Here is a 15,595-nt window from a genome sequence, read left to right as displayed (position 1 = left end):
ATCCACACAATAGTCTCATGTGGTGTATTACCATCAATTCGAACTCAAAACAGAACATCTTTTACTGTTCCAAAATTAGGAAGCACAGGAGACTATCATTTATACTAGCCAACTCCAGCAACAACACATAGAAATGAATTCTCTAACAGCAAAACTTAAGGGATTCAACATTATCGAGTCCGTAGGTGATAAAGCAGCAAAACATCAGTTTTTGTTTTCTTTTTTGTGTGTGTTTCTAAGAAAATTTTTAGTCAGAAAACAATGTAACTAGGATTCAGACAAAAATATGAAGCTGCGTCAGAACATACAAGAAATCAGAATGTTATTTCCTATTGTATTCACAATACGGGCATCATATGGAAACAGTAAATCTACAACTACAAACCTGAGCTACATGTTTTAACACTTAGTTTAGACTATTGATAACCTGAGCTACAAGTAAAAGCTGGGTATGAAAGATGGCTGGTTCATCGTTTTTCGACAGTTTCAAACCTTGGAAATATGATACTGTCACTAGCTGATGGGGGTCGGCTCGCTACTACGGGCTGATGCCAAACTTGGTTGGGAGATGTCGTTTGGTGATCCTATGGTCGAGATGTGTTTGTCTTACTAGGCTTGGTATCTCCAGAATTTTTCAGCATCAGCCTTTAAAAAGGGGTTGGCTTACCCACGCCTAGCATCTATCTAGTATCTAATTTAATGACTTAAAAATGAAGCAAACACCATATCTATATCCGATATGTAGGTTGCATCTATCTACTAAATAAGAAATGAAAACAATGTCTCTCTCTCTCTCTATAGACTGTCTCTCTATCATTTCTCATTTACGAGAAAAATGTTTGGCATTTACTCCAAAATCAGAGAAATGCGAAACGTATCTCATATCTCCCATTTTCGCCAAAATCAGAGAAATGTGAAACATCTCTTCTCCTACCTCTCACTTTCACATCTAATCCAACATCATAGAAATGCAAAAATATTTCATCTCTCTCATGTTCGCATTTACTCCAAAATCAGAGAAATGCGAAAAATGGGAGAGAGAGATGTTTGTGGGCTCAGGAAAAGACACTGTATGAGCTGAAGTTAGCCTCTACGAATTAAACAGGAAACAAAATTAAACAAGACAAAAATGCTACCATCTATGAAGTGCACAATGAATGAGAAACATGGACTTGGATAACATTTAATGATAAGCACTACATTAACCATATCATTAGCATTATTATGAAAATGTTGTTGAACAAAGGGTATCAAATTTGAGCTTACAACATCAACTCAATGGTTTGTGTTGGGTTGGAAAACAATAGTAATGACATTCTCCTTCTTAAGCTGAGAACAAGGTAAAATATACATTGATGCCATTACTGTCATGCACTACATGAAATCCCCAGCAACTCTCATGTAAAGAATGATGTGAATTGAAATCTAATTGACCTAGGGTTAAGTACTATGAAAACATTATGAAACCATGGATATTAGCATGATATGAGTAATTAACTACAATTACAAGAAACTCATCCATCTGTAAGAAGATGGCAAAATACTCACTGCCAACAAAATCGATGTCCTGCATCCTAGTACTAGGTGGTAGCGCAACTATGTTTCAAGACAAACAATTATCTAAGTAGTAGTTAGCAACAGTTGAAACGTAAATCTCGATAGCTATCACACAGAAACCTGCCTACTTGACTCTATTGTTCTTAAGGAATGAATTCACGTATGGTGACAAATTTTAGTGTTGTTTCCTATTGAGGCTTCTATTTATATATTATTAAAGTGATTTTACCATAACATAACATGCAGAGGTGCAAATTTGGATCCCGAATTATCCATTGATTATACAAAACAAGTTACTAAAGTATGTATTACACACTCATTGACCCATATCACCATACAAGTAATTTAAAACTAAACATTTCAGCAAGCATCGACGGCATAAAAGCTCATATACGGTAGTCCTTCAAATGCCATCAACTAGTCGAAATATAGAAACTAAAAATCATATAGTATATAAACTATAAAGATTGTTAATCACAGTTTCAAAGGGAGTACATAACAGCTGCAATGACTACAAAATAACTGGCACTAAAGAATTATGGATTCTTGTATGCAAATAAACATTCAGTTCTAATTTGAACCTGGGAAAGAACATCTTCTACTTTGGTTTTCATTTTCAGTGGGTTTCATGTCGCAGAATGATAATTAGGGTAGAATACCTTCTTCCTTATCGATATTGATATCTGTTTGATCCTCATGGCTTGATCCTCCTACAAAAACAGTGAAATTTTTAGCCTGTGCAGTTAATATTCACTGACATCAAATTGAATTTTCTGAAAGCATTTATGCTGTTAGTTAGGGTTTAATACCTTCTTCTTCATCACGATTTTTGTAGTATTACGTTTCTTGTTTCGATGCTCCTACAAAAAGATTAAAAAAAATTAGTGTGTGCATGTAACATTCACATAATCAAATAGAAAGAGAAATCAACATAACTTATACCTTTATTTGCTTTTTCTGCTTCAGTTTCAATTTCAACATGTTTCCTCTTTCTCATCACAACCTGCTTTTTCTTGTTCGATGCTCCTACAAAAACATAGAAAGAGAAATCAACATAACTTAATCAAATAGAAAGATAAATCAACATAACTTATACCTTTCTTTGATTTTCTCTCTGAATCTGCTTCAATTTCAACCTGTTCTTCATTTTTCCTCGTTCTCATTTTGATTTGATTTCTTTCGATGAAACCTACGATGAAGATTACGAATCAGAAAATCGATATGAAACGGTTAAATCATCCATGAAGTAGATACTTAATCAAAGATCATATAAATAAATCACGAATCGAATTAAAATTCTCTAATGAAAAATCAATAAAAACCTAACTGAACCCAATAAATGAAACACCCAATTAATATAATGAAATTGAAGCTAGAGAAATCAATACGCAAACCTTGTTGATGATTTCGGTTTCGTGAAAAGTTATGATTTACATACAAAACCTAACGTTATTCATGTAAAGTCATTGGTCTCAAATCTCAATCTGGAACCCTAACAGTCATATCGATTTCGTGAAAAGTTGTGAAAATTCGTCTCAATCTGATACAATAGTTTTAAAGCCTAACTAGTGAGCAGGAGCGACGATTTGCAGAGAAATTGATAGAAATGGAGTGAGAGAAATCGATATGGAGGAAATTGATAGAAATGGAGTGATAGAAATGGCCGGTGGGAGGAAAAACTGAGGAGTTAAGTGTTTGTTCCTATGTTACTGAAGGTTATTTTGGTAATCTAACATTTAATATTATTATAGGACCACCATAATAATTTACAAAACTTATTAAATAACCCTGGGGTCATATATGTATAACCCAACATTTTCAGGGTCATATAAATAAATTACTTACTCTAATCTATTTGTTAACACTAGTTCTCTCTCCTAACAGTTGCTCGCAAGTGAACTAGCAGCTAGATAGTTACGTTGAATCATTCAGCGCTGAGAAAACCACATTTTCGCGGAATGGTTCAGCGTTTGGCGATTTGAGTCAGATCCGACTGCTGAGATTTAAAGTGTTGTACCGTTCATCGCCAGCGCTAAATGTTCAGCGCTGGGCGGTAGTCCCAGCTGACTTGGACTGCTAGTCTAGCTGCTAGATTAGCACTCCCATAAGACTTAGGTGGTTGTCCTACCTGACGTGGGTTGCAAATCTGGCTGCTAAATTAGCACCCCATAAGACTTAGCCTAACTCTGACCTTTATGTCATGGCCTCAGCCTAACTAACTCTAAGTGACCCTATGGCTGACAAACACCGTGTTAAACATGCAACCGGTCCATAGGTGCGTTGTTGTTGTTTTTTTTTTTTTGTTTTTTTTTTTTTTTTTTTTTGTTTTGAAGCATGAAAAAAACAGAACAACAAGCCTACAAAGCTATTACTGGTGTGTATCCCGTAACCACTGAGTCATTTGATGGAATTTGGCTGATAAAATGCGGGATTGCCTGGTCCCGTATTATTGATGAGAAGTTTCTTGTCTGGCTTCCGTCTCCTGCATAGTTTGTCAAACCATCTGCTGCTTGATTCCCTTCTCTATAATTGTGTTGTATAGCACAATAAGGAACACAGACAATTTGCAACAATGGGAATTTGTTGCAAAATCTCTACTACAAAGAAGAAACAGTGGCTAAAGACTTAATGCAACCGTTGTTGATAAACGATATATAGCTTCTGATGTTGAATAAACGATAAGTATTGCGACAGATCTTGTGCGTCTAATGTTCTTCGTGTTCTTTATATTGCAGCAGCAAGAATAATTCTTCAACTCATGATTTCATCTCTCTGTTCTCTTCTAAACTTCCTCGGAGTGCACCTCGTCCCTTCTGTGACTCCCTAGCATCATATATATACATCACAACTCGATAAAATCTTCACGAAATCTTCTTTTTCTTTTCCCAAAAGTTATGGGATTTTCATCTTTCCTGCTTCTTCTCACGCGTCATCCGTGATTATCCAATCTCCCTAGAAGATATGTAGTCAAATCCTACGGTAGTTGACCCATGTGTCTCAGATAACTTCCAAATCATCAAAAACTTCCGATAATATTTCAACCTTCCCTGTTTTATACAAACTCGATGAAAACTTCCTTTTTTATGTTTCTACGCGTCTCCGAGTGATTACTCATTCCAAAGATAGAGGGAAATCTTAATTAGCGAAGATATCCTCCCCAATCTCCCACGTAACTGACACAAATAGAATCAAAATCTACCCGAGAATATATGAAACTCTGTTTCGTAAAAGGAAAGAAACCTCCTGTTTTTCCCATTTTTGTAAGACATATCATGCATGTTTGATCGTCACAGGCCTTCACCAATCCAAACCAGTTAAGAAATCTGAAAGAAACATGCTTAAAATCAATTCGGGAAATTCGTCGGTCACTGAACTGCTTTCCCGCCAAAACTACGATGTTGAAATGGAAGAAAAATATCGCCCCTTATCCAGAATAAGGGTGTCTTTAGCAGCTGCCTTGGGGTGCCCCTGAAAGTGCCCCTTATCTGAAATGTGGGTGCCAATAACAAATCCTCCGTGTGTCTTTAACAGCTTTTCGAGCCGATTTTTCCAAAAAAGTTTATTTCCCTAAAATACCTACACATACATAAAACATCATAATAAGTATAAAAATGAACACTATCAATATGTAGAAGAATCGACACAAATCAGACACAAAAATGTGTCTATCAAAAACCTGCTCCCGTCATTCCTTGATGTCCCCTAGCAGCTCCATCCGTGTTAATCTTTAACCAATCTGGTTGCGGTTTGGTCCAGCCTGCTAATGTCGTTTTTATTGCTATAATATTTGTTTGAATGGCTCTGGATGGTAGGTCCCAGGTAAAACTGCGGGAAAAACCTTTTTCCCATTCAAATTCTTGTTGTTGCTTCAAGGTCTGTGTCGGGATATTGTCCGAGGGTGTAAGGTGTTGTTTGAAAACTAATTCATTTCTAGACCTCCAGAGGTTCCAGAAAAGAAAACAGAATGGTGATACAGAGGGGGGTATGGCTAGTGTCTTGCAGAATTTGTGAAATGGTTGTTTGATTGTTTATAGTGAAATGGAAGTTGATTTGTCCTGTTGATCGACAAGATAGCAAGTTTTTCCAGGTAGCTGCTGCTATTGGGCAGTGAATAGGCATGCGCTTCCCTGTTTCTGTTTCTGGTTCAGCGTTGCACTGGGGGCATTTGTTGAAATTGGAGAGGTTGATGCGGTGTAAAATAGATATAAAAGGAAGACCTTCATTTATAACTTTCCACAAGAAACACTAAATTTTTGGTGGACAGGGTAAGTTCCACAGGGATTAGGTGGGTGGGAGGGATTCGGTTCTCGGACTTTTATAAAGATTTGGTTTAAGAAAATACTAAGAAAAGGAAAAATACTAAACACAAATTGCTAAACTAGACCAAAAGATTGATATGGTGATTTTGTATTCAAATAGGGTGAAAATCTAGGATTTCGAGATTCCACCGCTATTATGTATACTAGAAAGTTAAATAATTTTCTAAACTTCTCCCAGAAATCTCGAGACGATTTAGGACACAAAGTACGTCTCGGAAGATAATCTTTCAACCAATTTTTTTTTCTCAAAGAATTAAGGGATAATTTGCGTTAACTCCCCTGGAGAAGATCATAATTTGAGTTACCTCCCCTACAGAACAAATATTAGTAAAACCTCCTCTCGTCACTTTTTCCATCCAAACCCGGTTAGCTGAGTCAGCTGCTTCGTACAGATGGATGCTCTTAGGGGAGGTAACTCAAATTATGATCTTCTCCAGGGGAGGTAACGCAAATTATGATCTTCTCAGCTAACCGGGTTTGGATGGAAAAAGTGACGAGAGGAGGTTTTACTAATATTTGTTCTGTAGGGGAGGTAACTCAAAATATGATCTTCTCCAGGGAAGGTAACGCAAATTAACCCAAGAATTAATAATCCTCTTCACAAGAGAATGCTAGTCTCTAATATAGAATATAAAAATCAATTATCAAGCATTATAGGTCACATGAAGAAAATCATTATCTTTACGAATCAAGAATAAGGATCATGGAGAAAATTAATATAGAAAATAATTTAAAACACTAGCATACATAATATGGTTTCCTCTCTAATCCTAGAAAAATAATTTAGCTACTCATAAATGAAAGTAATAATGCAAAAGAATTAATGGAATTCATTTTCATTCAACTCCAAAGGACTTACAGAGAGGCTGCGTATTTTATATCCAACTTCCCGTTTGCTCACTTTCAATTACAAGAACCAGAGATGTAAAGATCAAAAATGAATAGAAATTTAGGACAAAAGATCACCACTCGCACCAATCTCTCCTAACCAAAGATGATCATGAACGTACAGGCTCCCACTTTTTATATCATCCCTTTCACAATCTTCACAATAAATGAGAATAATTTCCATGTCAATGACATTACTGCATGCAATCTCAAATGGTAAGATGCCACTTCCAAAACTAGCCATGATGTCGACATAGTATAGTTGTTATCTTCACGCCACTCACACCTTCGTTAATCATGGGAAGCATATATATTGTTGACTTATTTTCATTGTATTCTTTCCATGTATGCAAGTGGTGCCTTTGGTGCAAACATATTTGGAGAAGATTTATGGGATCCATGAAAAGCACGTGACACCAACATTTCTGCCTTATGTCAGTTGCTTCTTCAACTTACATGGTACATGTATTTCACCATTTCTTTAGTGCAGGAATTGTACTGCCACATGCCGTTAGTATTATGCTGAGTCCATCCAAATAATGAAAGTATGCGATTAATCCTTTGGCTGGTCCCATGATGCTTCCATTTTGACTTGGTACAATGCATCCCTTTTTCATCTTATACCGGCTTGTCCCCTAACCCGTAATATGTCGACTCGCTGACGTCTTGCAATTAGGGTTGCTCATGTTCGGTTTTGGTTCGGTTTCTAGCCAAACCAAAACCGAAACCAATACTATCGATTTCTAAAAATCTAAACCAAACCAATCCATTAACCATTGGTTCGGTTTCTTAATGGTTTTATCCGGTTTCGATTTGTTCCATTGGGTTAATGGAAAACCGACTGTATGTCAGTTTTCTGAAACTGACAGTTCCAATTTTTAAAAAAAAAATGACACAGTTGAATTTTTTTAACCTACCTGCAAAATATAATTAACACACATGCGTAGTTCATAACTCAAGTTTATAAGTATAAGTTCAAAACATAAACATTACAGATTCAAAATACATAAACTCTAAGTTCTGCATGCTCCAAATTCCATATTCAAAGTGTGAGATAGACGGGGTAGATTAAATCTATTTGATTTTAATCAACGACCTATACTTATTGGTCTTCCATTGGTTTTTGGTTCGGTTTTCAGATCAAACCAAAACCGAACCAATAATGTCGGTTTTCAATTTTTTTTACCATAACCAATCCATTAGTAAGTGGTTGGTTCGGTTTCTTCCTTATCGGTCTGGTTCGGTCCGATTCCGGCGGACAACCGAAACCATGTTTAGCCCTACTTGCAATATTTGGGTTATACTCCATTTTACGGGTGAAATTCCGTATATTAATTCCATTAAGCTTCATTTATTAAATTCCTGCAAAACTAAACAAAACATCAAACATATATGAAATGGAGAACTAAAAATTGTAAATTGGAATGTAAAAATGTCGTGTTTACACACTCATCAAATACCCCCCAAACCTACATTTTGCTAGTCCCGAGCAAATTTTTCGGGAGGGTTTAACAGAGGTGTACCCACAAAACCATTTACTCCAAATTGGTCACAAGTATTCCAAGAGCTATGAGGACATACATATTCCCAACCTATCGCCAAGTAACTAGAATGCCAGAGATATTAAAGGTATCCGCTCTAAAGCTGAATAGGAAAAGGGTAGACAGATCCGCAACACTGCTAGATAAAGAGATATCCGCTATACGGCTAGATAAACATTGTAAGATGCATCGCTTTACAGCTCGATAGATTAGGAGGGAGATAAAGATGAGAGGGACATCTGCTATACAGCTGAACAAATTACGTGTGATGAGTTAAACCAGTGCTAGAAAGATCTTGTGCCAGATGGAAAGCGGACTAACAAAGCAACCAATATGCATCTCTTTTTGACTCTTTCATAGTGATTAGTAGAAATTCTTCGGCTTCAACTGTTGATGATAGACTCTTGAACTTCTTGAACTTCGTAGAACCTTGACAATTAACTCTTCTCTTTGATTTCTTGCTTGAACTTCCTTATAGATTTATAATTCCCTATGGCCTTATTGAACAAAACAATGTAATTTTTTTTTTTTTAGTAATAACAAGACTAATATTTACATGGCCAGGAGCAAGGACTTTAGCACTTGGATCTTCGCAACTTGAAATATCTTGGTATCATGAACTTCAACAACTTACATCGTTTGATTTTCTTTGCTCTAAGTCTTCAACTTTGATTTTGAATTTTTCCTTTCTTTCTATTGTTGCTTATAAACCTTAAACGTCTTCAACTTTCTTCATAGATTTTGATGTCGCTGCGCTTGTTGATGATGATAATTTTCTGCTGAGAGAGAATCGTAATCTAGTAACTAGGACTACATGGGAGGTTGCTTTGTCTTTCTGGCATTTCCTTCTAACCTAATTGTCTTCCCATCATGGATGATTAGGTCCATCACGATTACCCTCTAAAAGGTACATGTTTTCTCCTGATTGTCAATGATCTCAATGTCTTTTTCTCTAATGTCTCAATAGAATGTTATCCCTAGCAATTCCAATTTCCATCTTTTCGGTGAGAAACAATATGTAAACTTAGCTAACCTAATACTATGTGACTCTAAATGTTGGAGATTTTTGGTACAACTAAAAATTTTCTCCCTTACCCCCAAACCTAAATTGAACATAGTCCTCGATGTTCCAGATATAAAAATATGAATGCATGAACAAAGAGAAATGTTGATCAAAAGAAAAGAGATAGGGAAAGATGTTACCAGAACCATGTACCGCAGGGATGGGTTGCCTCCCATAAAGCGCTAAGTTTAATGTCTTCAACAAAACTTGACTGTACCTGCAGAAAATTAGTCGTGATAAACGGAATCCTGTAAATTTGTATTTTACACTTCAGGGTTGGTTAATTCGATAAATGGTTTCAACCGTTGACCGTTGACTTTAAAAGTCTCTCCAGTATCATGGTTCCTAACCTCAATGGCACCGTGCGGATACACGGTCTTGACATAGAATGGGCCAGTCCAACGAGATCTAAGCTTATCGGGAAAAAGGTGAAGGTGAGAATTATACAAGAGAACTTTCTGGACTGGTGTAAACGACTTTCGAAGAATCAATTTATCGTGAAAAACTATGGTTTTCACCTTGTAAATTTTCGCATTTTGGTAAAAATCATTACGAATTTCTTCTAACTCATTGAGCTGAAGTCTACGATTATCACCAGAAGTAGGTAGGTCAAAGTTTAGCCGTTTAATGGCCCAATAAGCTCGGTGTTGTAATTCTACAGGCAAGTGGCAGGCTTTACCGAAGACAAGTCTATATGGAGACATCCCAAGTGGAGTCTTAAATGCGGTTCGGTAAGCCCACAATACTTCTACTAAGCGCAGAGACCAATCCTTTCGGGTAGGGTTTACGGTATTTTCTAAAATCTGTTTAATTTGCCTATTAGACACTTCAACTTGGCCACAAGTTTGTGGGTGGTAAGGTGTAGAAACCTTATGGGTAATGGAGTACTTCTTCATGAGTGTCTCAAAAGACCGGTTTCAAAAATAGGAACCTCCATCACTAATGATTGCTCTAGGCATACCAAATCGAGAGAAAATATTGTCTTTAATAAACTTAATCACAACGTGGCGATCATTTGTCTTGGTAGCTATTGCTTCAACCCTCTTAGACACATAGTCAACAACTAATAAGATGTAAAAGTTACCATAGAAATTGACAAAGAGATCCATAAAATCTATTCCCCACACATCAAATATTTCTATTATTAATATAGGACTAAGTGGCATCATATTACGTCGGGTCATCTTTCCTAACTTTTGACATCTATCACAACTTTGACAAAGTAGGTGGGAGTCCTTAAACAGTGTTGGCCAATAGAGACCAGATTGTAAAACCTTTGCAGCTATTTTCTTAGAACTAAAATGACCCCCACAAGCTCCAGAATGACAAAAAGTCAAAACACTGGAGATTTCGTTGTTAGGAATACAACGACGGATGATCTGATCAGGGCAATATTTGAATAAGTACTGATCATCCCAGAAAAAGTATTTAACCTAGACAAGAATTTAACTCTATCCTGTTTAGACCAATGGTCAGGCATTTGACCAGTTACCAAATAATTAACAATGTCAGCAAACCAGGGTAACTCAGAGATGGAAAATAATTGTTCATCAGGGAACACGTCAAGGATCGGTCTCTCATCATCTCTAGTCTCATCAAGGATACGGGATAAATGGTCAGCCACTACATTTTCAGACCCTTTGTTACCACGAATATCTAGAGTAAATTCTTGAAAAAGCAATACCCATCTAATCAGCCGAGGTTTTGAGTCCTTTTTTGAAAGGAGATATTTGAGTGCGGCATGATCAGAGTAAACTATGACCTTAGACCCTAGGAGATATGATCTAAATTTCTCCAAAGCAAAAACGATGGCTAACATTTCTTTCTCAGTGGTTGTGTAGTTCAACTAGGCATCGTTTAGGGTCCTACTAGCATAATAAATCACACTAGGTTCTTTATCACGTCGTTGGCCAAGGACAACACCAACCGCATAATCGGACGCATCACACATGAGTTCAAATGGGAGGTTCCAATCGGGTGGTTGGATGATAGGGGCAGAAGTCAATAATAATTTAAGCTTCTCAAAAGCTGCAACACATGCTTCATCAAATACAAAGGTAGTATCTTTAGCAAGTAGGTTCTATAGAGGTAAAACAATCTTGCTAAAGTCTTTGATGAAACGACGGTAAAGTCCAACATGGCCAAGGAAAGATCTAACATTTGTTACGTTCTTAGGTGGTCTTAATCTTGAAATTAGGTCAACCTTGGATTAATCAACTTTTATTCCCTTAGAGGACACCACATGTCCTAACATTATTCCAGATTTAACCATAAAATGACACTTTTCCCAATTAAGGACTAAGTTCTTTTCTTTACAACATTCTAGAACTAGTGTAAGGTGGTGCAAACATTCATCGAAAGAGGATCCAAAAACCGAAAAATCGTCCATAAAGACCTCGAGAAATCGCTCAACCATGTCCGAAAAGATACTTAACATGCAACATTGGAATGTTGCGGGTGCATTGCACAACCCAAAAGGCATACGCCTGTAAGCAAAAGTACCAAATGGACATGTGAAGGTTGTTTTCTCTTGGTCCTCCGATGCTATGGGGATTTGGTTATAACCATAGTATCCATCTAGGAAACAATAATGGTTGTGGCCAGCTAATCTTTCTAACATCTGGTCGATGAATGGTAAAGGAAAGTGGTCTTTCCTAGATGTTGAGTTCAGATTACGGTAGTCTATACATATTATCCACCCGGCGGTAACACGTGTAGGTATCAATTCATTATTCTCATTTGCAACTACCGTAATCCCAGACTTCTTTGGGACAACCTGGACAGGGCTGACCCATTTACTATCAGATATGGGGTATATGATACCCGCATCTAATAACTTGAGCACCTCAGTGCGAACAACTTCCTTCATATTAGGATTCAAACGTCTCTGCATTTCTCTTGAGGTTTTGGCACCTTCTTCTAGGTAGATGTGGTGCATACAGTCAGCAGAACTAATTCCTTTCAAATTTGCTATAGTCCACCCTATTGCAGTCTTGTTCTCACGGAGAACACTAACTAGTCTACTTTCCTGATCGGGCTCTAAGTCAGAGGCAATTATGGAAGGAAGAGTATTTTCACTACCAAGAAATACATATTTCAGTATATCTAGTAGCGGCTTTAATTCAAGGGTGGGGACCTTAACTGATGATGGGAGGGGTTTATCTATGGTCGGCGGAAGAGGTTCTGGTTTATGCTGCCATTTCCCATAATTCATTACTGGTGCAGAATCTAACAACGCATTAACTTCTTCAAAATGACTATCCTCATCATAGTAGGCTCTGAAGTGGGCCAACACACGCCTCTAAAGGATCGCTAACACTATTGGTGGTAAAGGTATTCTCAACTAGAGAATCAATCATGCATATAGACTCATAGTGTTCAGGGTCCGGTGGGGCTTGTAATGCCTTAAAAACGTTCACCGAGATTTTCTGATTCCCAAAGGAAAATTCTACTAGGCCAGTTTGACAATGTATAACTTCATTTGCAGTGGATAGAAACAGACGACCTAGGATGATTGGGATACTAATATCTTAACTAGAGACATGTTGAGTGTCTAAAATCACAAAGTCAACCGGATAGATAAAGTTTTCTACCTGAACCAAAACGTCTTCAATAATTCCACGGGGGATTTTGACTGACATATCGGCTAATTGTAGAGTTATCCTAGTTGGTTTCATCTCACCTAGTCCAAGTTGTTCATATACCGAAAACGGTAAAAGATTCACACTAGCCCCAAGATCTAATAGAGCATTGTCTATCGTTTATTTACCTATGACACATGTGACAGTAGGACAACGGGAATCTTTAAATTTGACTGGGTACTTTTGTGAGATTATGGTACTAACTTGTTGGGTCAAAAAATGCTTTTTTATGGACATTCGCGTCTCTCTTGACAGTGCACATATCTTTTAGGAACTTGTCCATAGTCGGTACATGTTTTATTGCATCTAACAAGGGCAGGTTAATCTTAACTTGCTTAAAGATGTCTAGGATTTCAGCATATGTACTAGGCTTTTTCTTAGCGAGTCTCTGAGGAAATGGTGCAGGTGGTGTGTACACTCTCTCAAGGATATCTTCCTCACTTGGATTCTTGGCACTCTCAGGTCCATTAGGGTCACGGTCTTTAGACGAAGTTTGGTCGACCTCAGTTTCTTTTTCAGATGGACTACTATCCTTAGGTGGTTCTACCCAGTTCTCCAATTTTTTACCACTCCTAAGGGTGATAACTGCTTTGACATGTTCGTTGTGGTTAGAACTACCTGACTCATTCACCTGGTTAACTCCTTTCGGATTTGGAGTTGGTTGGCTAGGAAATGTCCCATTCTCCCTATCACTTAACCGGTTCGAAAGTTGACTTATCTGAGTCTCTAAATTTATAATAGCTTGACTAGTATTCTGTTGGTAACATTGACTCGCCAGGACAAAGTCATCTAACTTTTGGCTACTTTGGTTGGAATTTCGGGTACTAGTTTCCATAAATTTTATTAGAGTTTCCTCTAGAGACGACACTTTTTGCTCAACTTGGATCGGTTCTTGGACTTGATCTTGGTTCCTATGAAAACCTGGTGGTGGGTTGCTAGATGGGTCACCCTGATGGGCACCTTTGGACCACGAAAAATTAGGGTTATGTCTCCAACCAGGGTTATAGGTATTAGAATAGGGATCGAACTTGGGCCGATTCTCATAATTAAAGTTCATACCACCATGTAAGACACTAACCTGGTCACGAGTAGTTTCACTAGGGTAAAACAAAGGACAGTGAGGTCCAATATGACTTTGATCACCACAAATGGTACATGGATAGGTTCTGGGCTCACTGTTACAGCTCATAGTCTGGTTGGACCCTTGGTTCATCTCTAAGGCCTCTAGACGCCTTATGATATCAGACCCATTATCAATTCTATTGACCCTATGGATAGGGTTGCTAGTTATTTCGGGCTCCCTCATTGAATCCCATTGACGAGTCTTCTCAGCTAACTCAATGAACTCGTCAAAACATTCATCTGGGTCTTGATGGGTAAACTGTCCACCACTCATCGTTTCTACTTGCATTCGGGTTTCACTATCAAGGCCCTCATATAATATTTGGGAAATGTGGGCTTTATCAAAGCCATGGTGCGGGCATTGGTACAACAATTCATTAAACCTTTCTACGTAATCATGTAGGGTCTCACCTATTTTCTGCTTAAAGGTTTGAATAGACTGCCTAACAGCAGCAGTCTTGTAATGTAGGTTGAAATTCTTAACAAAGGCCTCTATAAGGCCATCCCAGGTGGTGATTGTTTTAGAGGGAATCAAGTGGTACCACTCATTGGCTCTCTCTTCTAGGGAAAAAGGAAACAGACGCAACCTAAGCACATCTTTAGGGACATTCGGGTAACTCATTGTGTCACAGATCATTTCAAAGTCCCTTACGTGGGTATACGGGTTTTCGTTCTCTATCCCCCTAAATTTTCGAAGCATTCCAAATGTCCCAGGTTTAATATCAAACTTAACCGTACTGGCCGGTAAAACTACCCCAGGTTCACGTATCACTCTGGACGGGTTCAAACGGTCCCTAAGGGTTTTGGTTGGCGGCGGGACTTCACCATCATTTCCGTTAACCATTTCGACAAAAATAAAATTATTACCTAGATCCGTGTAACGGGTCGGACTCAAATCAAAAAGGTCGTTCTCTTCAAGTCTATGTCCTACACGGACCCAACGGCGCATACACAAGCAGCAATACTATTGTTCAACAAGAAAACGTGCACATGCAAATGCAGGGATTACTAAATTAGGTAATCTTGGGATACCTCAGCAAAATATACCTACAGGTACGAGGCTGAGGCTTGTGGAATTTCGGCTGGTAACTCTCATAAGGCCCAAGGCATGGTTCAGCGTACTTTTTCACAGGTTTCCTAAATTCGGCAATTCTGACGATGCAATATGGTGTGTGCAACGTTTTAATTTTTTTTTAATTTTTTTTTATAAAGCAAATATATACAAAAGGAAATAAAATCAAAAAGAATAAATAAAAATTGGGTTTTATAACTTACTTCTTTTGGTAGACAATTCCACAATAAATGTTGAATATTACCTGCACAATAAAAACAAGAAAATACCCAAGTAAAATCAAAAATAATTAAATAAAATTAAACAAGACTAAAAAAATGAGAAATAAAAATCTAAAACCTAACATAAAGGCAAGTCCGCGTCGGCGGCGCCAAAAACTGATGTAGTTTTAC

General features: G+C 37.6%; 1 protein-coding gene and 1 long non-coding RNA gene across 2 annotated transcripts; both read right to left on the bottom strand.

Moving 5' to 3' along the window:
• Nucleotides 1-1,984: 1,984 nt before the first annotated feature.
• LOC113299402 lies at nucleotides 1,985-3,235 on the bottom strand. The gene is made up of 5 exons (XR_003334864.1): nucleotides 2,952-3,235; nucleotides 2,654-2,746; nucleotides 2,500-2,583; nucleotides 2,367-2,417; nucleotides 1,985-2,267 (listed from the first exon to the last, which is right to left on the bottom strand). It is a non-coding gene; the product is annotated as an uncharacterized LOC113299402 (long non-coding RNA).
• Nucleotides 3,236-13,208: 9,973 nt separating this feature from the next.
• On the bottom strand, nucleotides 13,209-14,975 carry LOC113295827. Its single transcript, XM_026544159.1, has one exon. It carries the CDS (start codon nucleotides 14,973-14,975, stop codon nucleotides 13,209-13,211), a length of 1,767 nt encoding a protein of 588 aa, XP_026399944.1.
• Between the last annotated feature and the right edge of the window lie 620 nt (nucleotides 14,976-15,595).

This window comes from Papaver somniferum, chromosome 7, assembly GCF_003573695.1.
Source record: "Papaver somniferum cultivar HN1 chromosome 7, ASM357369v1, whole genome shotgun sequence".
NCBI lineage: Eukaryota > Viridiplantae > Streptophyta > Magnoliopsida > Ranunculales > Papaveraceae > Papaver > Papaver somniferum.
Note: the sequence above shows the minus strand (reverse complement) of the source record. Positions and strands in the feature narration are given on the sequence as shown.

Coding starts and splice junctions, on each gene's coding strand:
- LOC113295827 (XM_026544159.1), bottom strand. CDS start 14,975: ATGGTTAACGGAAATGATGGTGAAGTCCCGCCGCCAACCAAAACCCTT.